General features: G+C 42.9%; 1 protein-coding gene across 4 annotated transcripts in view; it reads left to right on the top strand.

Annotated features, from left to right (window-relative positions):
- Positions 1-27216, top strand: part of CD99L2 (CD99 molecule like 2) — a 153385-nt gene that overhangs the window by 122238 nt on the left and 3931 nt on the right. For 3 of the 4 annotated variants that reach the window (XM_053917624.2, XM_053917626.1, XM_053917627.1), the window contains 4 exons: positions 18331-18369; positions 18870-18989; positions 24425-24442; positions 25934-25999. In XM_053917624.2, the coding sequence (XP_053773599.1) occupies positions 18331-18369; positions 18870-18989; positions 24425-24442; positions 25934-25999 (243 nt within the window). The remainder of the gene's footprint in view (positions 1-18330; positions 18370-18869; positions 18990-24424; positions 24443-25933; positions 26000-27216) is intronic. The other variant, XM_053917625.1, reaches the window with a different exon arrangement.

The following is a 27216-nucleotide window of genomic DNA, read 5'->3' as shown; positions in this document are numbered from 1 at the left end:
GTTTAGAGAAGAAGTGTACCAATGTCTGTGACTTTCTTTGAAATGCATCACAGAAGCACTCAGAGGAGGCCTCTCAAGTTTGAAATGCATCACAGAAATAAGAAAGGGGTGGATGGACTTACGATAAAGCAAAGAATGCAAGGTGTTCGTTATAGAATCCAGATGGTAGATATGAGTGTTTTCTGTATAGTGCTTTCAGCTTTTTTGAATGCTCAGAAATTTCCTTAATTATATGTTGGGGAAATTTGTTTAAAGAAGTGAAAAGAAAAAAAAAAAAACCCAAAAGTTTCTCACTGCCTACAAGATAAATTGAAGTCCCTTAGCCTACTGCCCTACCTTTCTGCCCTGGACCACCAAGTTCCTTTCATCTCCAAACATACAAATGAGCTGGTGGTGCATATATTTGTGCCTTCACATTCTGTTTCTCTAAAAATCATTTCTTCCACTAGATAAATTCCCACTCATTCCCCAGAAAATGCTAAGCTACCTATCCTTTAAGAGATACCTCAGAGATCACCTCTTCTCTGGAGGCTCCTCCCCTGTGTGGCCCTATTTACCCTACCCCAGCTTGGCCCTGTGGCACAACATCCATCTCCTGCCTCTGGGTTCTCCTAGGACCTCTTATTTCTCCTGCTGGTATAGGGTACCACTTACCATACAAGCCACACTAGAGACATATATCCTTATCACTGCAGATAGATTTGGCTTCCTGAAGGCAGGCACATTTTTGCTTGTGTATTCCAGATACCCCCAATAAATGCACTGAAATGGGGAGATTAGGATGGAACAAACACCTGGCTTTGTTCTCTACCCTGTTGTGCACACCTTCCCTTGAAGGGAAGGGTGACACATTTGATTGTCTAGGCTGGTGATGTTCTAAGCCACATTAGTGGTGGAGGTCATGGCATGAAATGCTTTTTCTTGGATCTCAAAAGGAATGAGGGAGCCCTGGGCAATCCATGTAGCTGCCTGAGTGTGTGTGTGTACTCTTACTATATGTGAACTCTGTGATATGGTCTGAAAATTCAGCTTCTCTACCCCTCAGGTAAACTTTAAGGTGGCTTCAGGCCATGTTTTTACCACAGTACACAAAAGCCCTGACTTTGAAGGTGCTGGTGTACTTGTCTAGCTCCTTCATAAAGTAAATGCCTTACCTAATCTTCCTTTATCTCCTTGTATCTATTCTCAGTTGGTAAAGGACTTAGAGGGGAGTAGGGGTGTCATTAACATGCTTAGATCATCCCCCACTGGCATGTTGGTCAGAAAACTTTTGATAAGTTGACCCACGGAATCAACTGGGGATGAGACAGGGCTTGGCCTTAGGGGAGAGAGCGGATCAGGGAGGGAGCAGAGTGAGACAGGCCATTGCTCATGTTTTCTCCTATCTAATAAAACAACAGCCTTTACATCCTCGGGGAGAGTCCTTCTGCCCTCCTTAAAGACCATTCTGGTACAGCAGCTATTCATGGCTCTTATTAGATATTTTATCCTCTGCTTGTTCTCTCTGGACTTTCCCTGAACTTCTGGGTCTGTGCATTGCTACCATTTGGTGACCAGCTTGTTGTGGCAGTCCTTGGAGCCTTGGATGGTAGGGGATGGGTGTCTTCAGGGCAGGCCTTTATTCTCTTCAATCGCAAATCCTCCCTGCATTGCACAGAACAGCATAAAGAGAGGAGCACCACTTGTAAGTTTTTCTTGAAGGTCTAAAGGTGAAACTTTGTGTGCAGCATCCAGTACTCCACTGTGCCGATGCCGTTCTTTGTGTCAGCATCTGCCACTGGATCTAGCAGCCTACATGTTATGTTCACTGTTATATGCTACCCATTTCTTACTACTTTGGGCTCACGGGGCAGGAAATATTACATCATTTCTTTTAATTAGAAAAGAAAATTTAATATTAGGATCAAATTGAGTGCCTTTTTATTCCCAGATGACAATTTTTAAGGCCTCAAGCCTGTAGTTCTTAAACACTGAGGCAAGAATCAAAACACATACTTTAAAAGAGATACAAATATTCTCTTACAGATGCATCTGGGTCACACATATTGGCTGTCTGAAGATGTCCCCTAGTGTGAAGCATGGATGCTATCACCTTTAGTTACCAGGGTTAAATGAGAAGATGGTCTTGGCTGTTGTCAGTTAGTTGACTGAAACTTTGAGTGCTATTTCCCTCCAAATGTATCCACTTTGGTTTTCAGGAGGAACCTGCAGGAGCTCCCAACTTTGATTTCTTTGCAGAGCTTTTCCTCAACAGCTTCTTCTGCTCTCCCCACTTGCCTAGCAGGTACCTAGACTCAGAAGACTGTTTTCTGCCTTTGGCTTTTCATTTTATTTCTCCTATAATACCACACATGGGAAGCCTTGCTTAGGCCTGTGTGCATGTTCCCTGCCTGGAACCTCCAGTCTTCTGGAGTTTTTCAGGCCCCCAGATTTCTTTACTGTTTTTTTAAACAATTTTTTTATTGAATTTATTGGGGTTATTGTGGTAGGGTATACATAAAATTTGCCATTTTAACCATTTTAAGTGTACTTTAACTGGTATTAAGTACATTCACGATATTGTACAGCCATCTGCATCATCTATGTATGGAACCTTCCCACTCTGAAACTGTACCAATTAACCAATTATATCCCTAATCTGGTGAAGGAAAGAGACACATAAGTCCAGGAAACTCAGAGTGTCTCAAACAAGTTGGACCCAAAGAAGCCCACACCAACACACATCGTAATTAAAATGGCAAGGCTTAAAGATAAGGAGAGAATCCTAAAAGCCACACGAGAAAAGCAAGTATTACCTAGAAGGGGGCACCAATTAGACAGTCATCTTATTTGTCAACAGAAACATTTCAGGCCAGAAGGGAGGGGTGTGAAATATTCAAGGTGATGAAAAGCAAGGACCTGCAACCAAGACTAGTTTACCTAGCAAGGCTATCATATAAAGTCGAAGGAGAAATAGGGATCTTCATAGACAAGAAAAAGCTAAAGGAGTTTGTTAACACCAAACCAGTACTGCAACAAATGTTAAATGGCTTGCTTTAACAAAAAGAAGAAAAAGAGAAAGAAAAAAAACAGAGGAAAATAGTCTAACAATAAAATGGCACTAAATACATATCTATCAATAATCACCTTAACTGTAAATGGCTTAATTAGTGTTGTCCAACCTTTTGGTGCTCTGGACCAGACTGGAAGAAGAGTTGTCTTGAGCCACACATTAAATACATTGCAACATATAGTCACACACAAAAAAATCTCATAATATTTTAAGTAAATTTACGATTTTGTGTTGGGCCACATTCACAGCCATCCTGGGTTGCATGTGGCCTGTAGGCCACAGGTTGGACACCCCTGGTAAATGCTCCAAACAAAAGATACAGGGTAGCTGACTGGATAAGAAATCAAGAAGCTGAACACAGCCTCTCACAACAATGCCAACTATTACACTGATACAGATGGGTTCCTAGAACACTCAGTAGTTTGGGAAGCCTGTACTACAATGGGCCTGCCCTACAGAAAATAATTTTGGATGTTTTTGGATGCCCTCCTTCTATATCAGCAAAAATATTGCTACACGAGATAGCTGAAATTTTACTGCCTATATTTTCCTCTAGAATTTTTATGGTACATTACTTTAAGTCTTCTACACATTTTGAGTTTATTCTAGTATATGGTGTAAGTTGGAGGTCTAGTTTCATTTTTTTGCAAGTACTAGTCCTTTTCTTCCAACACCATTTATTGAAGAGACTCTCTTTATTCCTTTATATGCTTTTGCCTCTATCATCAAATATTAATTGACCATAGAGAGACATGGGTTTATTTTTGGGCTCTCTGTTCTATTCCATTGATCTATGTGTCTGTTCTTACAGTTTTGGAATATTTGTTCTAGATGTATGAAATATGCCACTGGTATTTTAATAGGAATTGCATTGAATCTGTACATTGCTTTGAGTAGTATGGACATGTTAATAATGTTAATTCTTCAAATCCATGAACATAGTATATTCTTCCACTTATTTATATCTTCCTCAATTTCTTTTCTTCAATGTCCTATAGTTTTCCGAATACTATAATATAGTTTGTCCTATAGTTTGCCTCCTTTGTTAAATTTATTCCTAGATACCTCTTTTTTGTTGCAATAGTAAATGGGATTGTTTTCTTAGTTTCTCTTTCTGATAGTTCATTATTGGTGTATAGAAATCCCATTGATTTCAGAGTATTGATTTTGTATCCTGCTACTTTGTCATTCATTTATTAAAGTCTAGTAGCTTTTTGGTGGAGCCTATAGGGTTTTCTTTGTACACTATCATGTCGTCTGCGAATAATGACAGTTTACCTCCTCCTTTCCAATTTGGATGCCTTTTATTTCTTCTTCTTCTCTGATCACTGTGACTAGGGCTTCCAATACTGTGTTGAATAAGAGTGGTGAAAGCGGACATTTCTGTCTTCTTCCTGATGTTAGAGGAAACAGTTTTAGTTTTTGCCCATTGAGCATGATGTTGGCTGTAGGTTTTTTGTATATGGCCTTTATTATGTTGAGGTGTAATCCCTCTATTCCCACTTTGCTGAGAATTTTTATCATAAATGGGTGCTGGATTTTTGTCAAATGCTTTTTCTACATCTATTGATATGATCATGTGATTTTTATCTTTCATTTTGTTTATGTAATGTATCACATTTATTGATTTGTGAGTATTATACCAACCTTGCACCCTAGGGATAAATCTCTCCTGATAATGGTGTATGACCTTTTTAATGTATTGCTGGATCTGGTTTGCTAGTATTTTGTTTAGGATTTTTGCATTAATGTTCATCAGGGATATTGGCCTATAGTTTTCTTTCTTTCAAAGTATGGTTTACAGTTTGTAGTGTCCTTATCTGGTTTTGGAATTAGGATAATACTGGCCTTGTAAAAAGAGCTTGTGAGTCTTTCCTGTTCTTGGGAGTCTGCCCATCTCTGCCCCTCTTACCAGTATATTCCAATTTTTTGGAATAGTTTGAGAAGGATAGCTGTTAATTCATCTGTAAATGATTGGTAAAATTCACCTGTGAAGCCATCTAATCCAGGACTTTTGTTTCTGGGAGTTTTTCAATTACTGCTTTAATTTCATGATTTGTTATTGGTCTGCTCATGTGTTCTTCTTTTTTCTGATTCAGTCTTGGGAGATTGTATGATTCTAGAAATTTATGCATTTCACCCAGGTTGTCCAATTTATTGGCATATACTTGTTCATAGTATTTTTAATTTTTTTTAAAGTATATTTTATTGATTATGCTATTTTAGTTGTCCCATTTCCTCCCCTTTATTCCTCTCCGCCCTGCACACCCCCTCCCACCCACATTCCCCCACTTTAGTTCATGTCCTGGGTCATACAGATAAGTTCTTTGGCTTCTACATTTCCTATAGTATTCTTAACCTCCCCCTGTCTATTTTCTACCTACCATTTATGCTACTGATTCCCTGTACCTTTTCTCCCATTCCTCTCTCCCCTTCCCTATTGATAACCCTCCATGTGATCTCATTTCTGTGATTCTGTTCTGTTCTAGTTGTTTGCTTAGTTCGTTTTTGTTTTTGTTTTTGTTTTAGGTTCAGTTGTTTATAGCTGTGAGTTTGTTCTCATTTTACTGTTCATATTTTTGATCATCTTCTTTTTCTTACGTAAGTCCCTTTAACATTTCATATAATAAAGGCTTGATGATGAACTCTTTTAACTTGACCTTATCTGGGAAGCACTTTATCTGCCCTTCCATTCTAAATGATAGCTTTGTTGGATAGAGTAATCTTGGATGTAGGTCCTTGCCTTTCAGGACTTTGAATAATTCTTTCCAGCCCCTTCTTGCCTCTAAAGTTTCTTAGGTGGGTGGGTTTGTGTGCATTCTAGGACCCTGTGAGTCTCTTCAATGAACTATCCTCTGAGGCTGGGAGTTTTCTTCGGCTGCCTCAACCCCCATAGACTTTTTCAGTCAGAAGTTTTGAGGCTTTATTTCCCCACACTGGAACCCTGAGTTGTGTGGTCTGTCTCTCTCCCCAGTTGTTCCTCCCCATTTATCTGCATGAAAATGTGGGACCACCCGCTCCACCAGCCACTGCCTTGCCCATCCTGGCCCACCAGCCGCCATCTTGCTGTGAGTCCTCTCTGCCCAGCTGCCCGTCTCCGCCTCTCCTACCAGTCTGGATGTTTCTTTAACTCCTTGGTTGTCAGACTTCCATACAGTTTGATTTTCTGTAAGTTGTGGTTGTTTTTTGTTTTTAAATTTGTTGTCCTTCTTTTGGTTGTGCAAGGAGGTACAGTGTATCTATCTATACCTCCATCTTGGCTGGGAGTCCTCCACAGTATTTTTTTTTTACAATTCTTTGTAATTCTGTTGTATCCATGTCATTTCTCCTCTTTCATTTCTGATTTTATTAATTTGGGTCCTCTTTTTTTCTTGATGAATCTGGTTAAATATTCATCAGTTTTGTTTATGTTCCCAAAGAACTAGCTTGTGGATTCATTTATCCTTTGAATTTTTTTTTTTTTAGCCTGTCATTTAATTCTGCTCTGATCTTAATTATTTCCTTTCTTCCACTCCTGTTGAGCTTTGTTTGTTGTTTTTTTTGTTCTTTCAAGTTTAGGGTTAGATTGTTTATTTGAGATCTTTCTGTCTTGTTTAGGTAGGCCTGTAATGCTATACACTTACCTCTTAGGACTACTTTTGCAGTCTCCAGTAGGTTTGGGCTGTTGTGTGTTCATTTTCATGTTTCCAGGTACTTTTTGATTTTTTTCCCTGATCTCATTGATGACCCATTCATTATTTAATTACATGCTATTTAGTCTCCATGTGTTTGAATGTTTTTGTTTTGTTTTGTTTTTTGTTTTGTTTTTTACTGAGGTTGATTTCTACTTCCATGCCATTGTGATCCAAGAAAATCCTTGGTATGATTTGAATTTTCTTGAATTTGTTAAGACTTCTTTTGTGTCCTAACATGTGGTCTGTCTTTGAGAATGATCCATGTGCACTTGAGAAGAATGTGTATTCTGATACTTTGGAATGAAATATTCTATAAATATAAATTAAATCTATTCAATTTAGTGTGTCTTTAAGGTCTCTGTTTTGTTGTTGACTTTTTCTCTGGAAGATTATCCAGAGAAACACTGGGTGTTAAAATACCCTACAATGACTGTTTTGCTGTCAATCTCTTCTTTAAAGTCCACCAAGATTTTCTTTACATATTTGGGTGCTCCTATATGGGGCACATACATATTTATAAGGGTTATATCCTCTTGTTGGATTGATCCCTTTAGTATCATGCAGTGACTTTCTCTGTTGCTTGTTATGGCTTTGTTTTGAAGTCTAGCAGATAAAAGTATTGCTACCCCAACTTTTTTTTTGTCTCCATTTGCATGGAATATGTGTTTTTCTATCCCTTCACTTTTAGCCTGTGTAAATCTTTTGTTCTGAGGTGGGTCTCTTGTAGATGGCATATACATGGGTCATGTTTTTTTTTTTTAAGATTTTATTTATTTTGAGAGAGAGGGTAAGGGAGGGAGAAGGAGAAGGAGAGAAACATCAGTGTGTGGTTGCCTCTCATGCACCCCCAGCTGGGGGACTGGCCCTAAACCCAGGTATGAGCCCTGACTGGGAATCAAACTGGCAACTCTTTGGTTCTCAGGCCAGAACTCGATCCATTGAGCCACACCAGCCAGGGCTGGGTCATGTTTTCTTATCCATACAGTTCTCTATGTCTTTTAGTTGGAACATTTAATCCATTGGCATTTAAGATTATTATTGATAGTACTTGTTCATTGCCATTTTTTCTTTATACCTATATTCCCCTCTCTCTCTCTCTGTTTCTTTTTCTTCTTAAAGCAGTCCCTTTAAACCCCTTGCAGTGCTGGTTTGGTGTTAATGAACTCCTTTAGCCTTTTTTTCTTTTTTTGCTCTGGGAAGCTCTTTGTTTCACCTTCGATTTTAAATGATAGCCTTACTGGGTAGAGTAGTCTTGGTTGCAGTTCCTTGCTTTTCATTACTTGGAATATTTCATGCCATTCCCTTCTAGCCTGAAATGTTTCTATTGAGAAATCATCTGACAGTCTCATTGGAGCTCCCTTTGTAGGTAACTGACTGTTTCTCTCTTGCTGCCTGTAAGATTCTCTCTTTGTCTTTAAACTTTGCCATTTTAATTTTGATGTCTTGGTGTGGGTCTCTTTGGGTTTGTCTTAATTAGAACTCTATGCTTCCTGAACTTGTATGACTTTTTCCTTCACCTGGTTAGGGAAATACTCTGTTATTGTTTTTACAAACAGGTTTTCTAACCCTTGCTCACTTTCTTCTCCTTCTGGTATGCCTATTGTATGGATATTATGTTTCATGTTGTCCCAAAGTTCCCTTAACCCATCCTTGTTCTTTTTAAATCTTTTTGCTTTGTGTTGCTGTGATTTGGTGTTTTTTTCTATCTTGTATTCCAAATCACTTATTCAATCCCCTGCTTCATCTAGCCTGTTTTTAATTACTTCTAGTGTATTCTTCATTTCAGATATTGCATTCTTCATTTCCAATTGGTTCCTATTTATGGTTTCTAGGTTCTTTTTCATGCTGATGTATTGGGTTGGCCAAAAATTCCGTTTAGTTTTTTTCTGTAAATAAAAGACATATTTTTCATTTTCACCTATAACTTTATTGATTTGGGTATTTTGAGTATGTTGGTTATCTCCCGTGTGGTATAGTATTGACTGTTCTCAGCTAATATCTCAATTTGATCACTATCAACTTGTACTGGTCTACTCAGCTGTGGAGCATTGTACAGTGAGAAATCTCTAGCATAAAACTTCGCAAACCACTTCTGACACATTCAGTCAGTTACAGCACCTTCTCCATACACTGCACAAATATTTTTTTGTGTTTCAGTTGTGTTTTTACCTTTCTTCAAATAATAAAGAATGATATGCCAAAAATGTTGCTTATTTTCTTCCATCTTCAATATTAAAATGGCTACACAAAAATTCTCCAATTTTGGTATGTTTTTAAAAAATGCATACTGAGCTCCTTAGGCTGCGCGCTCTCGCCACTCGCCTACCCGGTGCTTCCCCCAGTCCCACGGAGCCCCGGGGCCGCGGGGGCGCGCGAGCAAGCGGCTGCGCCTGCGCACTGACTGCCTCCCCTAGCGGCGATCGGGGCCGCTGCCGCTCGCGCTCCGGCAGGACGCGGAGCGGGAGGGGGCGGGGGAGAGGCTTCGCTTCCAGCCTCGAGTGAGGCGGAGACCCGGGCTGGCGGGCGGAGCAGGCGGCACCGCACCTCGGCCACAGGCAGCTGCAGCAGCCGCTGCCCTTGTCCTCGCCGCCGCCTCTCCAGCCCTTCTGTGATTACCCCTCCAGCTGCTAGGCACTGGCGAGAAAGAGGAGGAGGCGAGAAACTCCCACCGACACCCAGAGGTGAGACAACAAAACCTGGAGTGCTGAAAAGACTAGAGTTAGACCGTGTTAAACACATAAACGTCAGCTCAAGACCAGTGAGCACAGGAGAGTAAGGAGACAGCACCACCGAATCCCATTGGCATTCTACCATAGAAGTTCATATCATAAATCCAGGGAGTCAGAACAAAGCAATTTAAGACGCAGAGGCCAACAAGAAGAGCCTCACAAACAATGGGAAGACAAAGAAACAATTCCCAAATGAAAGGAAAGGAGGAAGTCTCAGAAAGAATACTAACCGAAAAAGAGTCAAGTCAACTATCAGATACTGAGTTCAAAGCAATGGTCATCAGGAAGCTCACTGAGCTCTCTGAGCTCAAAGAGAACTACCAGAAACTACAAGGAAACTACAATGAACTCACTGCAAACTATATCAACATGAAAAAGGAAATAGAAAATATCAACAAGAGCCAAGAGGAAATGAAGAATACAATTTCTGAATTGAAGAACACAGTAGAAGGAATTAAAAGCAGACTTGACGAAGCAGAGGATCGGATCAGCGAGCTGGAGGACAAAGTAGAAAAAAACACCCAGAAGGAGCAAGAAAAGGAAAAGAGGCTCAGAAAGAATGAAGAGGCAATAAGGGAAATGCAGGACAACATGAAACGTAACAATATCCGTATAATAGGAATACCAGAAGGAGAAGAAGAAGAGCAAGGGATAGAAAACCTGTTTGAAAAAGTAATGATGGAAAATTTCCCTAATCTGAGAAGAGAAAAAGTCACCCAAATCCAGGAATCACAGAGAGTCCCAAACAAGAGGAACCCAAAGAGACCCACTGCAAGACACATCATAATTAAAATGGCAAATTTCCAAGACAAAGAGAGGATCTTAAAGGCAGCAAGGGAGAAAAAGGAAGTAACATACAAGGGAGCCCCAATAAGGTTAGCAACTGACTTCTCAATGGAAACGCTCCAAGCCAGAAGAGAATGGCAAAAAATATTCCAAGTACTGAGAACCAGAGGCCTACAACCAAGACTACTTTACCCAGCAAGGCTCTCAATCAAGATAGAAGACCAAATAAAGAGCTTCCCAGACAAAAGAAGTCTGAAAGAATACAGCTCCACCAAACCAGCTCTGCAAGAGATGCTAAAGGGACTGCTTTAAGGAAAGGAAGGAAAAGAGAAAGACAGAGGAACACAGGTAGGAAATAATGGCAATGAATAACTACCTATCGATAATAACCTTAAACGTAAATGGATTAAATGCTCCAATCAAAAGACATAGAACAGCTGAATGGATAAGAAAACATGACCCACACATATGCTGCCTACAAGAAACCCATCTCAGGACAAAAGACTTACACAGACTGAAAGTGAAGGGCTGGAAACAAATCTTCCAAGCAAACGGACAGGAAAAAAAAGCAGGGGTAGCAATACTCATATCTGACAAAATAGACTTCCAAAGAAGGGCCATAAAGAGAGACCCAGAAGGTCACTTCATAATACTCAAAGGAAGAATCCACCAAGAAGACATAAACATTGTAAATATATATGCACCCAACACAGGAGCACCCAAATACATAAAGAAAATCTTGGAGGATTTCAAGAAAGATATTGACAGCAACACAATTATAGTAGGGGATTTTAACACCCCACTATCAAAAATGGACAGGTCTTCCAAACAAAAGATCAACAAAGATATTGTGTCACTTAACAATACCTTAGAGGAAATGGACTTAACTGATATATACAGAGCTTTTCATCCCAAAGAAGCAAAATACACGTTCTTTTCAAGTGTCCATGGAACTTTTTCAAAGATAGACCACATGATAGGACACAAAGCAAGCCTCAACAAATTCAAGAAAATTGAAATCATATCAAGCATCTTCTCTGACCACAAGGGTCTGAAACTAGAAACCAACCCCAAGGGTAAAAACCCCAAACACTCAAAAGCATGGAGACTGAATAGCATGCTATTAAACAATGAATGGGTCAAGAATGAGATTAGGGAAGAAATCAAAAACTTCCTGGAAACAAATGAAAACGAACTCACAACAACCCAAAACCTATGGGACACAGCAAAGGCAGTCCTGAGAGGGAAGTTCATAGCAATACAGGCCTACCTTAAGAAGTTAGAAACAGTTCAAACAAACAACCTAACCCTACGCCTACAAGAACTGGAGGAACAACAACAAAGACAGCCCAGAGCAAGCAGAAGGAAGGAAATAACCAAGATCAGAGCAGAACTAAATGACATAGAGACTAAAAGCACAATTGTAAGGATCAATGAATCCAGGAGCTGGTTCTTTGAAAAGATAAACAAAATCGACAAGCCTTTAAGTAGGCTCATCAAGAAAAAAAGAGAGAGGATCCAAATAAACAGAATTAGAAATGAAAGTGGAGAGATTACAACTGATACCACAGAAATACAAAGGATCGTAAGAAATTACTATGAAGACCTGTATGCTAAGAAATTTGAAAACCTAGATGAAATGGACACATTTCTAGAAAAATATAATCTTCCAAAACTGAATGAAGAAGAAGCAGAAAACCTGAACAGACCAATATCAGCAAAGGAAATTGAAGAAGTCATCAAGAAACTCCCATCACACAAAAGCCCTGGACCAGATGGTTTCACAGGAGATTTCTACAAAGCATTTAAGGAAGAACTAACCCCTATCCTTCACAGACTATTCGAAAAAATCCAAACTGATGGAAGACTCCCAAACTCTTTTTATGAAGCCAACATCATCCTAATCCCAAAACCAGATAAAGACACAACGAAGAAAGAAAACTTCAGGCCAATATCGCTGATGAACATAGACGCTAAAATTCTCAACAAAATATTAGCAAACCGCATCCAGCAATATATTAAAAAGATCATCCACCATGACCAAGTGGGATTCATCCCAGGGATGCAAGGATGGTACAATATTCGCAAATCAATAAACATAATACATCACATCAACAACAGCAAAGACAAAAATCACATGATCATATCAATAGATGCGGAAAAAGCATTTGATAAGATACAGCACCCATTTCTGATAAAAACACTCAGCAAAGTGGGAATAAAGGGAGCAGTCCTCAACATAATTAAGGCCATATATGAGAGACCTACAGCCAACATCACACTCAATGGACAAAAACTTAGAGCTTTCCCACTAAGATCAGGAACTAGACAAGGATGCCCTCTCTCACCACTCCTATTCAACATAGTATTGGAAGTCCTAGCCACAGCAATCAGACAAGAAAAAGCAATAAAAGGCATCCAAATTGGAAAGGAGGAAATGAAACTGTCACTGTTTGCAGACGACATGATAGTGTACATGGAAAACCCTATAGACTCCACTCAAAAACTACTCGACCTAATAAATGAATTTGGCAAAACAGCTGGATACAGAGTCAATACCCAGAAATCAAAGGCATTCCTGTACACCAGCAACGAAACTGCAGAAACAGAAATCAGGAAAAAAATCCCATTTGATATAGCAACAAGAAAAATAAAGTACCTAGGAATAAACCTAACCAAGGAGGTAAAAGACCTGTACTCAGAAAACTACACAACACTGAAGAAAGAAATTAAGGAAGATACAAACAAATGGAAGCATGTACCATGTTCATGGATTGGAAGAATCAACATTATCAAAATGGCCATACTACCCAAAGCAATTTATAGATTCAATGCAATCCCTATTAGAGTACCCATGACATATTTCACAGATATAGAACAAACATTGCAGAAATTCATATGGAACCATAAACGACCTCGAATAGCTGCAGCAATTTTGAGAAAGAAAAACAAAGCAGGAGGGATCACAATACCTGATATCAAACTGTATTACAAGGCCACTATAATCAAAACAGCCTGGTACTGGCATAAAAACAGGCACATAGACCAATGGAACAGAATAGAGAGCCCAGAAATAAACTCAAGTCTATACGATCAATTAATATTTGACAAAGGAGGCAGGAGCATAAAATGGAGCAAAAACAGCCTCTTCAACAGATGGTGTTGGGAGATCTGGACAGCTACGTGCAAAAAAATGAAACTCGATCACCAACTTACGCCATACACGAAAATAAACTCAAGATGGATAAAAGACTTAAATATAAGCCGTAACACCATAAAAGTCCTTGAGGAAAACATTGGCAGGAAAATCTCAGACATTCCACGCAGCAACATCCTCACAGACACATCCCCTAAAGCAAGGGACATAAAGGAAAGAATAAACAAATGGGACCTCATCAGAATAAAAAGCTTCTGCATGGCTAAAGAAAACAGCACCAAATTACAAAGAGTACCAACAGTATGGGAAAACATATTTGCCAACGATACCTCAGACAAGGGCCTGATCTCCAAAATATATAAAGAACTCACTCGACTCCACTCCAGGAAGACAAACAACCCAATTAAAAAATGGGCAAAGGACTTGAACAGACACTTCTCCAAGGAAGACATACAGAGGGCCCAGAGACATATGAAAAGATGCTCAGCATCACTAGCCATCAGAGAGATGCAAATTAAAACCACAATGAGGTATCATCTCACACCAGTCAGAATGGCCAACATAAACAAATCCACAAACAAATGTTGGAGAGGATGTGGAGAAAAGGGAACCCTTGTGCACTGTTGGTGGGAATGCAGACTGGTGAGGCCACTGTGGAAAACAATATGGAATTTCCTCAGAAAACTAAAAATGGAACTGCCCTTTGACCCAGTAATTCCGCTGCTGGGATTATACCCTAAGAACACTGAAACACCAATCCAAAAGAATCTGTGCACCCCAATGTTCATAGCAGCACAATTTACAATAGCCAAGTACTGGAAGCAACCGAAGTGCCCATCAGCAAACGAGTGGATCCAAAAACTATGGTATATTTACACAATGGAATTCTACGCAGCAGAGAGAAAGAAGGAGCTTATACCCTTTGCAACAGCATGGATGAAACTGGAGAGCATTATGCTAAGTGAAATAAGCCAGGAAGTGAGGGACAAGTACCATATGATCTCACCTTTAACTGGAACATAAGCAATAGAAGAAAAAAGCAAACAAAATATAACCAGAGACATTGAAGTTAAGAACAATCTAACAATAGCCAGGGCGGGGGTGGGGGGTGGGGGCGGGGATAGTGGGAAGAGGGTATTACAGGAACTACTATAAAGGACACATGGACAAAACCAAGGGGGAGGGTGGAGAGGGGGGAGGGAGGTGGGTTCACCTGGGGTGGGGTAGAGGGATGGGGAGAAAAGGCATACAACTGTAATTGCATAACAATAAAAAAAAAAAATGCATACTGATATGTCAGCTGTTAACAGTACAGTTTAACAAAATTGTTTCGAATGAAGTTAAAGACAACTAAGCACTACTAGAGCCACGTTCCAGAAAAAAACAAACAAACTTTTTGGCCAACCCTGTAGTTCCCACTAAGTTCCTTGTAGTTCTCACTATGTTCCTTCAGCATCCTTATAACCATCACTTTGAAATCTATGTCTGATAAATTGCTTGCCTCAAGTTCAATTAGCTCTTTTTGTGGGTATTCCTGCCTTTCTTTTGTTTGGGGTTATTTCTTTGTCTGCCCATTTTAGCTGACTCTTCTTGTTTGCTTCTGCACATTAGATCTGGTTTGATTCCCTGTCTTCATGGAGTGGCCTTCTGTGGTAGGAGTCTTGTGGGACTTGGTGGTGCAGTCCTTGACCTCCTGTGGTGGATGCTCTAGGGTTGCCCTTTTTGCAGTTTATGTGGGTTCTCTTGTTGCTTTGGGTCTTGATTGTCGTTGGCCCATTCGTTTGTAGGTTCTCCCCTTTGGCTGGCTTTCTGAGAGTCTCAACCCCTACCATGTCTTGTATGCTGTTGTTTAGGTGCTGTCAGGATAAAGCAAAACAACACAGAAAACAAAACCCACACCAGCAAAAGAAACCCAACAACAGCAAAATCAGTAAGAGAACAAGGAATAAAGAAGTGAAAGAAATATAATATTATAAGAAAACCAAGAATGTGATAAGATCAAAGAAACATAATTATTATGAGAAGATAGTGAGGAGAAACAATAAGAGTAAGGAACAGAAACAGGAAATCACCATAAAAGAACAAGGAAATGGAAAAAATAAAATTTAAAAATATAAGAAAAGGAAGGAAGAAGGCAAAATGGAATGATAAAAGGGAAGAGTGAAATATGAGATTTGAAAGAAAAAATAGTGAAAAATAAATTTGAAGAAAAAGGAAAATAATAAAAAGCTATGTGAGAGAAAATAATGAAAAAGAATGAAAAAACTGATGTATTCAGCTGGTGCAAGCCAATGTGAGATGCTGTCCAGTGTAGCTCTAGATGATCTATTCGAAGCTACAAGTGACCCACAATTTGTGGCTGTCTCCTTCAGGCTTGGCTGCATCCAGAATGGGCCTTACTGCTCTGTAAGTCTGGCTTTTTATCAGCACAGGGCTCAGGGGTGCGTCGACTAATGACCAAAGGCACTACAGTAACCACCTCCACCTATCTCTGCCTGCGGTCCTGCTATTAGTCTTAGTCTAGCCACTGACCTGTTTCTGAGGGGACTTCTGGTAGAATTGGGAGGATGGGACCTCTGGATCTCCTGTGGGAGGTGCCGTTCACATTTAAGGGAAGATGGTGGGTATGTTTCCTCATGTCCCTGCCACATGTCTGAGTCTGTTCCAGATTATTTTTTGAACCCAGCAGGGCGAAGCCCCTAGTAAGATAGTGGGTGGGGCCTCCAGATCACAAAGTTTGGGTCTGCTGGAAACCTAGAGGGCATTTCTAGGCTCTCCTGTGAGAGGGAAGCTCCAGTTTGGCTCCTGGGAAAGTGTATGGAATGGCTACACCCTAAAGCCAGTCTCAGCACCCCTGAGACCACCTATGTCGCTGTCTCCTCTACAGGGTTAAGACTCAGGTTGGGGGAAAGTAAGAAAGAAAAAATTTTTTAAAAAGGACACAGGGTGGGGTAGGCAGGATTCCAGAGAAGAGGGATAGGAGACTTCCAGAGGATCTGGCATATAGTTTTCCATGGGTGAGGTGATTGTTTTTCACCTGGGAGGGGCTTGCTCTTCTCAAGAAAAATGGCTGCTTCACTGTGGTGTTATATCCTAGCACTGAGAACCCAGCAGCCATTTATTTCCCTTAGCCTTTCATCCCAGTTTCGCACTCCAGACTCCTCACACAACTCCAGACTGCACTGCCCTCCCTTCACCCAAGCACAGGGTGAGTGGCTTAGCCTGTGAGAGCCTTGCCCCTCTAGCACAGCAGAGGGGGGGACCATAGATAGGCATGCACAGTTGGACTCTAACCCCTCACAAGTGGCCTCACTGCTGACATGTTAATGCACAGGGTGACTCCTGTCCTCCTTTTTTTTCTGCTTTCTCTAACAGCAGTGATCGTGTTTTTTGATGTGCCGGTGCTTCTTGTTTTGTAAATAACCATTCATATCCAATCATGAATCTTTATAAAATTCCTTTAACCCAAGGGTTTAGCCCCAATTGGGAATATAACAAACCTTATTTTCTCCCCCATACTCTTTTTAAAAAATAAACTATTATAGAGTACTTTTAGGTTCACAGTAAAATTGATCAGAATGTACAGAGTTCCCATATCCCCTCTGCTCCCTCAAACCCACAGCCTTCCCCATTACCAACATCCCTTACCAGGGGGTGAACATTTGTTACCATCCAGGAACCTACATTCTCCTAGACTCTTTCCAGACTCTGATTGGTGAAGGAAATGTCACAGTTCATTGCCTCCAACATCACGGGGTAGTTTCCCCTGGGCTTTGTGAACAGTCTTCCCTCCATTAATGAGCATTATGCCCTGAGAAGAAGAGGGCGACGTGAAAGGAGTGCTCAAGGCTAATTAATGTCCTGAAATAGCACCACTTGCTTGTCAGGGACCTGCTATCTGGAGATGTGTGTGTGTGCGCGCGTGTGTTTAGTTATATGAAATTTTATCAAATGTATAGATTCCTGTGACCAGCACCACAGTCAAGAGAAAGCATAGCTCTGTCACCACAAGGATTCTGCCTGGTTTGCTTTTATAACCACAGCCAGCTCCTTCCCTCTCTGCTCTCCCAACCTCCTGCTAACCACTGATATCTTCTCCATCTGGTATTTCAGAAACTTTTGAATTTCAAAGTCCTGGGTGAAGGATTGTCCACCTTCATTTTTGTATGTTCCAAGAACAACTCCAAGTCTATGTTAAGCTGGAAGTAGAAGCCCTTAAAAACTCTTAATTATGATTTAATCCTATAGCATACCATAAGGGTGCTGTATATGTATCTAAGTTCCATGAACAGAAGCATCTGGATTTGAAGAAAAGCAAGTAAAGCATTAGGCACAGGAAGGAAGTAAATTGAAATATTAACCATAAATCTTGCTGACTGGCAGGATTATGAATAATATTTATGCTAGCCTTTTACCATTTTAAAAACAAAATTTTACATAAGCATGTTCCTATAATCAGATAATGAATAAATATTTCATACAGAAGATACTAGATACATGGGACACAAATACTGTTGTCATTCAGTCAGGCTTACCTGGCATGGGCCCAGCTCAGCCACCTGCTGGCACGTCCTTAAGTTTCTGATCTGTCCTCTGTAAGATGGGATGCTAGGTGACCTGCCCCACTGGATTGCAAAGATAGTCAATGGAATACTGTGCACAAAGAGCAGGGATATAACAAATGTTCAGTGCGCAGCTGCTGTCATTTTGAAAATAAAAAGTCCCTCTTGGCAGCCTGGGCTTTGCAGGTGGAAGCAGGTCTTGCTTCAGTTGGGTAGAAGCTCATGGTGGTAGGGGGAGGTTACTGGGTTGGGCTTGTGCAGAGGGTAATCAGAAGGGTCAGGGAGTTGGGAAGGGGCTATCTCTCCTAACCCAGAGCTGGATGGTCATGGACTCACAATGGACACCATGTGCTTTTTGTCCTTTCTCCAGGTGACGGCCGGCACAACATCAACGATGACCCTGAAGCCGGTGGGTTTGTGTCCCAAGGTTTCTGTTCAAAACCACAAGGAGCCATAGTCCTGGCCCACTCTCATTTTAGAGCTGGTGTTCCTTACCTTCCCCCAAATGTTTCCATTAGAAAACTGTGAGGCCAACAGCAGAGGGACAAAGTCATTTAAAGGAATTAAGCATGAAAATAAGGCCCCCGGGAGGTGGCCCCATGGGAAGTTCACTGGACCGAGACCCAGAGACCTCTCTGAAACTCATTTAAATAGGGATTCCACCATTTCCATGTCTGCCTTTTAAGCTTCTGAAAATGAAAACACTTACAGAAAATGAGAAGCATTTGGCAAATCTAAGGGGGCACTGTGCTATTTGATGGCCTCTGATATAAGAGACTAGGCCTCTCAACACTGGCTTGTTGGTCCTGGGTATTGCAACAAGCTTAGGTGAGCATTTCAACTAATCCTTGTAGTACTATTGGCTTGACCTCATATCTTCTCATTTCTTTCACCCTCTCCTTTTACCAGGAATGTCGCCAGAAACTGGAACTATTGCCGGTGTAGCCAGTGCCCTGGCCATGGCTCTGATTGGTGCTGTCTCCAGCTACATCTCCTACCAGCAGAAGAAGTTCTGCTTCCGCATTCAGCGTAAGTGGATCCACCCTGTGGCTGCTTGTGGCTGTGCCTGTAGCAATATTATTCCCCGCACTCATGGGTGTGAACAAATGATTAAGGTTTTTCAAGGGAAAGGGGCAGAGACATGAGCACATTGACTTTCAGGCCTATTCCACAGCCTGTCTGAGAGCAACTCCAGAGAAGACTTCTTGGGAGAGGGAGAGGTAGAATAGCATTTTTAGAAATCCTTGGGGACAGATCTACACCAAACTGAAGTATAAACCAGCCTACAAGAGAGGATGGGGCTGTACACATAAATCTTGGTCTTTCAGGGGTCCAGTTTCCAGAAGCCAGATTTCCTTGGGGGCAGAGCCCAGTGGCCATTGTTATGTTTCCTTGTCTTAGAACAGGATAGGCCCTGGGATTTCCGTATGGCCTCAGATCTCACTTAAAGTAATTTGGGGCTTTCAGAGGCCATGGGGTCAACAGCTACCTCTTATGTTACCATTTTCCTCCAGAGCAGACAGCAGCAGTCTCTGGGGATGACTAAGACACAGCAGGCAGCACTGTTGGGCAAGCCAGCACTCATTCTGGCAACCTTTCCCGTCCTTTCAGATCCCAAGAAATCACTGCCCTGGTGCCCCAGGTCCTCCCCTATGAGCCAGAAAATCTTAAAATATATGGAATCGTGACTTGTTTTAAAAGAGTAGGGATGCAAGACAGACAATAGATGTGGTTTTGCCCCCTCCTTTACATGCTAGATTTGTAAAAGCTGAGATGCTTCCATTTTATGCTGTGACTGTCTAGAAGGTGTGCTACAAATGAAATCCTCTCCTGGAAGCTGTCACATGTGTCATGTCAGGAGCCCTGTGGGATTGTTATTGGAGGTGAACAGAAAGACCATACTTGTTGGTTTTCTAAGCACAGCATTGATGTGTCACTGTTTGCTGACAGTATGTGTCTACTTTAAGACTGATGATTTTTGGTTCAAGTGATAGAATTTGAGTCAGCAGTAGTTTTCCTGTTTCCTGAAGCTTAGTTAGAATCATCCCCTGTGAGGTTTCCTCTACCCTTCCTCTAGACCTCTGCCCTTACTTCTAGCTGGGAGCTGAGCTTCCCAGAAAAAGTAACATGATTCCCAGAATACTTTGAATATGGATATTGCTGAAACCTCCAATTATTTTTTCATCTGGCCATCATATTTGCTTCTTTTACTCTTACACAACATTCTTCTCTTTTAAGTATTTTTTATTGATTATGCTATTACAGTTGTCCCAATTTTTCCTCCTTTATCCCCCCCTGCCCTGCTCCCCCAATCTTCCAGCATTCCCCCTACTCTTAGTTCATGTCCATGGGTTGTACATGTAAGTTCTTCAGTCCTCTGTTTCCTATATCATTTCTTTTTATCTCTCCCCGTCTATTTTATGCCTACTAATTATACTTCTTCTTCCCTGTGCCTTTTCCCCCCATTCCTCCCTTCCCCCTCCCCACTAATATCCCTTCGTGTGATCTCCATTTCTCTGATTCTGTTATGTTCGAGTTGTTTGCTTAGTTTTTGTTTTCATTGTTTTACTTTTCTTTTAGGTTCATTTGTTGATAGTTGTGAGTTTGCTGTCATTTTACTGTTCATATTTTTGATCTTCTTTTTCTTAGATAAGTCCCTTTAACATTTCATTTAATAAGGGCTTGGTGATGATGAACTCCTTTAACTTGACCTTATCTGGGATGCACTTTATCTGCCCTTCCATTCTAAATGATAGCTTTGCTGGATAGAGTGATCTTGGATGTAGGTCCTTGCCTTTCATGACTTCAAATACTTCTTTCCAACCCCTTCTTGCCTGCAAGGTTTCTTTTGAGAAATCAGCTGATAGCCTTATGGGAACTCCTTTGTAGGTAAGTGTCTCCTTTTCTCTTGCTGCTTTTAAGATTTTTTCCTTATCTTTAATCTTTGGTAGCTTAATGATGATGTGCCTTGGCGTGTTCCTCTTTGGGTGCAACTTCTTTGGAATTCTCTGGGCTTCCTAGACTTCCTGGAAGTCTATTTCCTTCGCCAGATTGGGGAAGTTTACCTTTATTATTTGTTCAAATAAGTTTTTAATGTCTTGCTGTTGTTCCCTTTCCTTCCGGCACCCCTATAATTTGGATATTGGAACATTTCAGGTTGTCCCAGAGGTTTGTAAGTCTGTCTGCACTCTTTTGAATTCTTGTTTCTTCATTCTGTTCTGGTTGGATGTTTATTTTTTCCTTTTGTTCCAAATTGTTGCTTTGAGTCCTGGTTTCCTTCCTGGACTGTCACTGTTGGTTCCCTGAATCTTTTGCTTTATTTCATTTTGGGTATCTTTCATTTGTTTTTTCATTTTTCAACCAAGCTCAATCAGTTCTGTGAGCATTTTGATTACCAGGGCTTTAAATTCTCCATCAGATAGGTTAGCTATCTCCTCATTGCTTAGTTCTCTTTCTGAAGTTTTTCTCTGTTCTTTCATTTGGGCCATAATTCTTTGTCTTGGAGCACCTGATAAGTTGTAAGGGGGCGGAGCCTTAGGTATTCACCCAGGCAGGGTGACCCTCTTTGCTGTGCTGCGGAGCTGCTGGTCTGGTTGTTCTGGTTGATTTTTTCTTTTAATTCCTTGGTTGTCGGAGTTCCATGCAGTTTGATTTTCTGGCAGTTCTGTTTGTTTATTGATTTTAGATTGATTGTTAATCCTCCTTTTGGTTGTGTGAGGAAGGGAAGGGTTTCTACCTATGCCTCCATCTTGGCCGGAACTTCTTATATAACGTTGTTGACCAGGATCACCACATACAGATACACAGGCTGTGCACAGTACTCCAAGGGGCACCATTCGCATTTCAGAGCACAACCTGCACAACTGTCCATGGTCTTCCTCCTTGAGGTACTGTCAAATCACCAAGGACTAAGAAGCTTGGCTGTGGAGTGCTATGAACAAGGAAGTGTCAGAAGGAGTACAAACCTGGCCAAAAGAAAAAGAAAAACTGAGTGGCTTAAAACAACAGAAATTTATTCTCTCAGAGTTATGGAGGCCGGAAGTCCAAGATCAGTGTGTCAGCAGGATTGGTTCCTTCTTAAAGCTCTATGGAAGGATCCTTCCTTGCCTCTTCCAGGTTCTGGTGGCCCTAGGTGTGCCATGACTTATGGTTGTATCACTCCAATTTCTGCCTCTGTCTTCACATGGCTTTTCTCTCTGTGTCTGTCCTATTGTGTCTCTCATAGGTAACTTGTCATTAGATGTAGGGCCCACCTGGATAATCCAGGATGATTTCCACTTGAGAGCCTTAACTTAATCACATCTGCAAAGACCCTTTTCCAAACAAGGATTCACAAGTTCCAGAGATGAGGGTGTGCACATATCTTTTGGGGGCCACCATTCAACCCAGTACAGCATCATTGCCCTAATAGTGAGAACTCCCACAGCCCAATGCAGTAGGTATGATATGCACCCTTATCTCATAGATGAGGAAATGGAGGCTCAGATGATGATTGAAGGAGCTTACTTCAGATGGGAAGCTATAAATCCAGAGGGGTGCCAATAGGTAGAAATATGGAAAAGAGATTGATTTCCAAATCAAAGGAAAGATGTCAGGGTTATATCTGTGTGTCCCCATTGGGGCACTAAGGTGAAATTAAAAGACATTGTTTTCACACTTGTTTCCTTAAACAAATAGTTGTGAGGTTTTGCAAATTGGATTAGCAGGGAAGCCAAATAAAACATAAAAACATAAAGGCCTTCATATGTAGAGTTGAGTAATTTATATATTTGGGAAAGAATAAACCAAAAAGAGGGGGTGTTGGTGACAGCTGAAAGCAATGTGGCAACAAAGCTGAAGGACATGAATGTGACCTCTCTTTCTGTGACACAGCCTCGAGATGAGGGTGTTGCTGTGCCAGGCAGTGGGGGAAGGGTCTGCTGGTGGCGTGGCATATGCCAGGGAGGCATGTGGGCTTATAGGGCTAATGGTGGCTCCCAGGAAGTTCATGGAACCTGCTGCCCTCACAGATCCCAAGTGGGAGCCCAATAGGCTTCTCCCCAGCCCCCCATTCAGTCTAAGGGAAAGTTTTTCTCCCTGCCAGAGAATTCACACCAAACCCACTGACCCCTGTGTAGGTAGCCCCTCCACTTGTGTCTTTATAACCCAGGTTTCCTCCTTTAATCTCTTAATGATGTCATCATCATTGCTCAGCCTGCACTGTCCTGAATCCCTTACCTGGACACACTCATGCAAGTGCTATCAAAGGATCTCTCTTGCTTCTGTATACGCTCTATTTACTACCAAATTTCTCTCAGAATTTTTAAGTTGTCTTTACCCCATTCCTTTGGCCTCCCCTCACAGATTCCACCAGTCCTACTGGCTCCTCCTGTCCCCCCAGCCCACATTAGTGGTTCCCCAATCCTGGGGACTGTGCCCTCTGTTCTGGGGTCACACCACTGTGGCCCCCGCCTGTCCAGAGCCAGATCTCCTAGTCCTCTATCTGAATAGTTACATCAGCCTCCTGCCCACTCTGGTGTCGCCTACACTTCTGTCTGCTTGGAGTAGCCAGAGTGACCTGCTAAAAATGCACAGGGCCAGCTCTGCTGGGACCTCCCATGTTCCCCACTGATCTCTAGGTCATGGCTCAGGCCCTGAGCTTGTCATTCAGAGCACTTCATGGTTTCACTCCAACATAACTCTTCCCTTTCGTTCCCCTCCCCACCCTTGCAACCCTGGCCCCAGAAGCCTTTCTCTACAGCCATACTCACTTTCCTGAGTGTGCCCTGCCGTCTCCAGCATCCTCTCTGCTGTCCCCTCTCCTCACCTGCTGCTCTCATTCTTTGGGCCTGGGCTACCATCACAAGAAGCCTTCCTGCCCTCCCAACTTGAGGGCCCTGACTAGATGCCTCTCCTTGAGTGTGGCCACAGTGCCCCCTGCCGACTGATGTGGAGATCATGGGGTAGGATTGGAGTTGGTTTATTTCCACATCTGTGACCAAAGTCCCCATCACTCTCTGGACTGTCAGCATGTGGGGGACTGTATGCGCGTCATCCACTGATGTGTGTCTCACACCTAGGCTAGGTAGGAATCAGGAGTCATCCCACAGATGTGGGGTGGTTAAGCCCACTGTGGAGGTGGGGGTCAGGACCTCCCATCCCTGCCCTTTCTGCTGAGGCTCTGCCCAGAGTGGCCTCAACCACCACTGTGTGGAGGTCAGGGAAGGCATAGTAGAAACCACTGTGTACTGGGCACACCAGGAAGCCTCAAGGGGTGGTACATGGCATCTTGGAGGGCCTGTCCCCACTGTGGCACTCATGGGCTTCTAGCCTTTTTTGCCATCAAAGGGGTTCAGGTTTTGAGGACCCTCTGTTTCCCCTTTGTCTGCCCTCAGTGCCAAGGGCCAGTGTGTCTCACTGAAAGCCCATGTGCTTTGTTACCGGGGCCTGAGTTCTTGGTCCTAAGCTTTGTGTCTTGCCTTCAGATGCAGCAGAAGGTCCAGGTAACAGTGTGCTTTGACTTACTCACTTTCCTCTTCTGCTTTGGCGTCTATGCCTTGTTGTACCCTTCCCGCTGCTCTTGCTGCTTCTCACTGCCTTCCACCCATCTGCTTCCCTGGCACTCTCCAACTTGGCTGCAACCACAACCATCTTTAGCTTTCCCTGATATGTGTGGGAGGATGCCACCTGCCAGACTCTCTATCCCTAGGCTGTGTTTGGCTGGGTTCAGGGATGTGGGGGACAGGGGTGGGAGTCCTGCCTGGGACTCAGATGCCCATTGGTGGTCATCCCCGAGGAGCAACCGAATGGCTACCCACAGGCAAAAGCCAGTACAGTTCGTACCAGGATGACAGCGGGGCAGTGATCAGGGGTCAGGGCCCATTTCCCATCCCCTGCCTATCAGCTGGGAATAGCTTCCCTTAACCCCATTACCTGCCCTGTCCCATGTGGGGGCCAGTCATACCTGCCAATGACTGATGCTCACATTTTTCCTGGGCCCATCTGGTATCCGCCTTGAGCCCAGAAAGCATCAGGGCAGGCAGGTATACTTTTCTAAGCAAAGAACCTAAATGTAGCCCAGAAGGCCAGAGTGACTTATGACTTACACTGGAGCTTACTCATTCGGTTTTTGGTTGTAACCATGACCCAATTTTCCCCACAAGCCCAGGGCTCTGATGAGATTTCCTGTCTCCCACTCATTCCAGGATAATACAGGGACTCTTGATTCTCCCCAAGCAGCAGCAGGGTTGGGGTCCAATCCGAGTCCTGAGTAATGATCCTTGTGTCCAGCATGGTGCTGCTCAGTGGCCAGAGTGCTGGCAAGCAGTTCTCAAGTCCCTCTAGGAAGTATGTGAGCAGAAAGCCCAAATGACTAACTAGACCAGAGAAGCTATTGGTGGGTTGTGGGCCCTGTATGCTGGGGCAGGGACACTGCTATTCCTACTGCCTATAGTTGTTGGTTGGCCTCTCCATGTGGGTGTTGCCTGGGAAGGCTGCACGCTAGAAGGAGGCTTTGTTGGCATCTCCAAAGTGAGCCCCACTCAGCCATCTGCTCCTCCCTGCTCAGCATCCATCAGTTACTCATGTAGTGCTCGGCTCCCACTCTGCCTCCCTGGCCCATGGGCCAGCATGTGGACTCCTGGGTGACACTAAGCCCTGCCATTGGGTGCCTCCTCTGCTGAACGGAGCTGCTGACTGGCCCACAGTCTCACATGCAGTGGCACCTGCCCTGGGGGCTGGGGTGTCTGTTAGGTACCTTGCCTTGTGTCATCATTTCTGAGGATGATAAGAACTCATGGGAAGGCAGCACACTCCCAGACAACCACTCTTTGCCCAGACAGGGATGTTCAGGTGGCTCAAGATGCAGGGTCTTAGTCTGTAAGGCAGTTGTGCTTTTTTAACTGTAATGGAGGACTTGGTTAGGAGTGCTTGATCATGGTGGCAGACCCTTTGGTTCTGTGTCAGTCACTAACTCTGTCCTTTGCCCTTTGCAGAGGGTCTCAATGCAGACTACGTGAAGGGAGAGAACCTGGAAGCTGTTGTGTGTGAAGAACCCCAAGGTGAGGACTTCTTAGTCAGTGTACCCTGCTGAAGGTCTCCTAGTTGGTGAGCCTGACACTGAGCAGAACTGTGCTAGTGGAGCGGGAAGCACTGAGGTGTCTGTTTCCAGAATTTCCAGCCAGAGAAAGGGGCTTCGGGGGCCCAGAGGTTCCTGCACTTAGCCCCTAATCAGCTGGCCACTACTAGGTATACCAGGACCACAGCCAAGACCAGCTGGTGCTGTGTCGAGGACTTCAGTGCACTGTTGGGGCTCAGGTTCTGCTCCTGACTCATTTGAGCATGAGCCCCAAGCCCCTATACTCTCCCCAGTGGAGATGACTGCCAGACAAATTCTGATAGAGCCATACTTTTCAATTTTCAATTTGAAAATTGCCAGAGGCAAGACGGAACTTGGTTAAAACATAGAACCTACTACTGGAGCACATTTCCCTCCTTCCCTTCCTCTCCCCCTCTCCCCCTCTCCTGTGGTCATCAAGCCCTTTCTGGGTGCAGGAAGAATCAGCAATGAAATGGCTACATAAGTCAGGCTGCTGGCCTGCAGTGGCCAATTTCTCAGGACATATACCACCTATGGCCCCAGAATGCCAGTGGGGTGGTCAGGAAAGGCTATGTGAAAGGGAGAACCCAGCAGTTTTCCTCTGCAAAGACTGGGGTAGGTGCAGACAGGGAGACAGGGGAGCATGGTACATCTTGTGCCTGGACCAGATGGCAGCAGCAGTGGGGACGGGCCCCACTGGTGTGTAATGCGGGGCAGGGTACTCCATGCATTGCTTAGGACAGATACTTGGCAGTAATGTACTGAATGGGTTAAAGAGCCATGGATTAAAACATGGGAAAACTGACTCTACAGTAGCACTCACTATAATCATTTTTAAAACTCTTAGCCACCATTGTATAAGCACGTTCTATAGACCAGGTATTGTGTTAAGTGTTTTATTTAAAACCAGCCACCCCATCAGGAGCATTTCTATGTTGCAGGTGAGGAATTGGAGGCTGAGTTGTTCCCAGGGTCTGTCCAGATCCCTTCTCTCCAGGGCCCGGGATTGCCCTGACTGCAGACCAAGTGGGTGCGAAAGGGGAGGTTGGCCAGGAGGGGCTGAGCTGCCCAAGCCCCAGCCCAAACAAGAAAGACAAAGAGCCAGATTGTTATCCCCAGCAGGGGCTGACTTATGTATTTGTGGCTTCTCTGAAGGGTGGAAATCCCTTCTAACAGGCA

Source organism: Desmodus rotundus, chromosome X, assembly GCF_022682495.2.
Source record: "Desmodus rotundus isolate HL8 chromosome X, HLdesRot8A.1, whole genome shotgun sequence".
Classification (NCBI taxonomy): domain Eukaryota; kingdom Metazoa; phylum Chordata; class Mammalia; order Chiroptera; family Phyllostomidae; genus Desmodus; species Desmodus rotundus.
The sequence above is the reverse complement of the archived record's forward strand: the minus strand, read 5'-3'. Positions and strand labels throughout refer to the sequence as shown.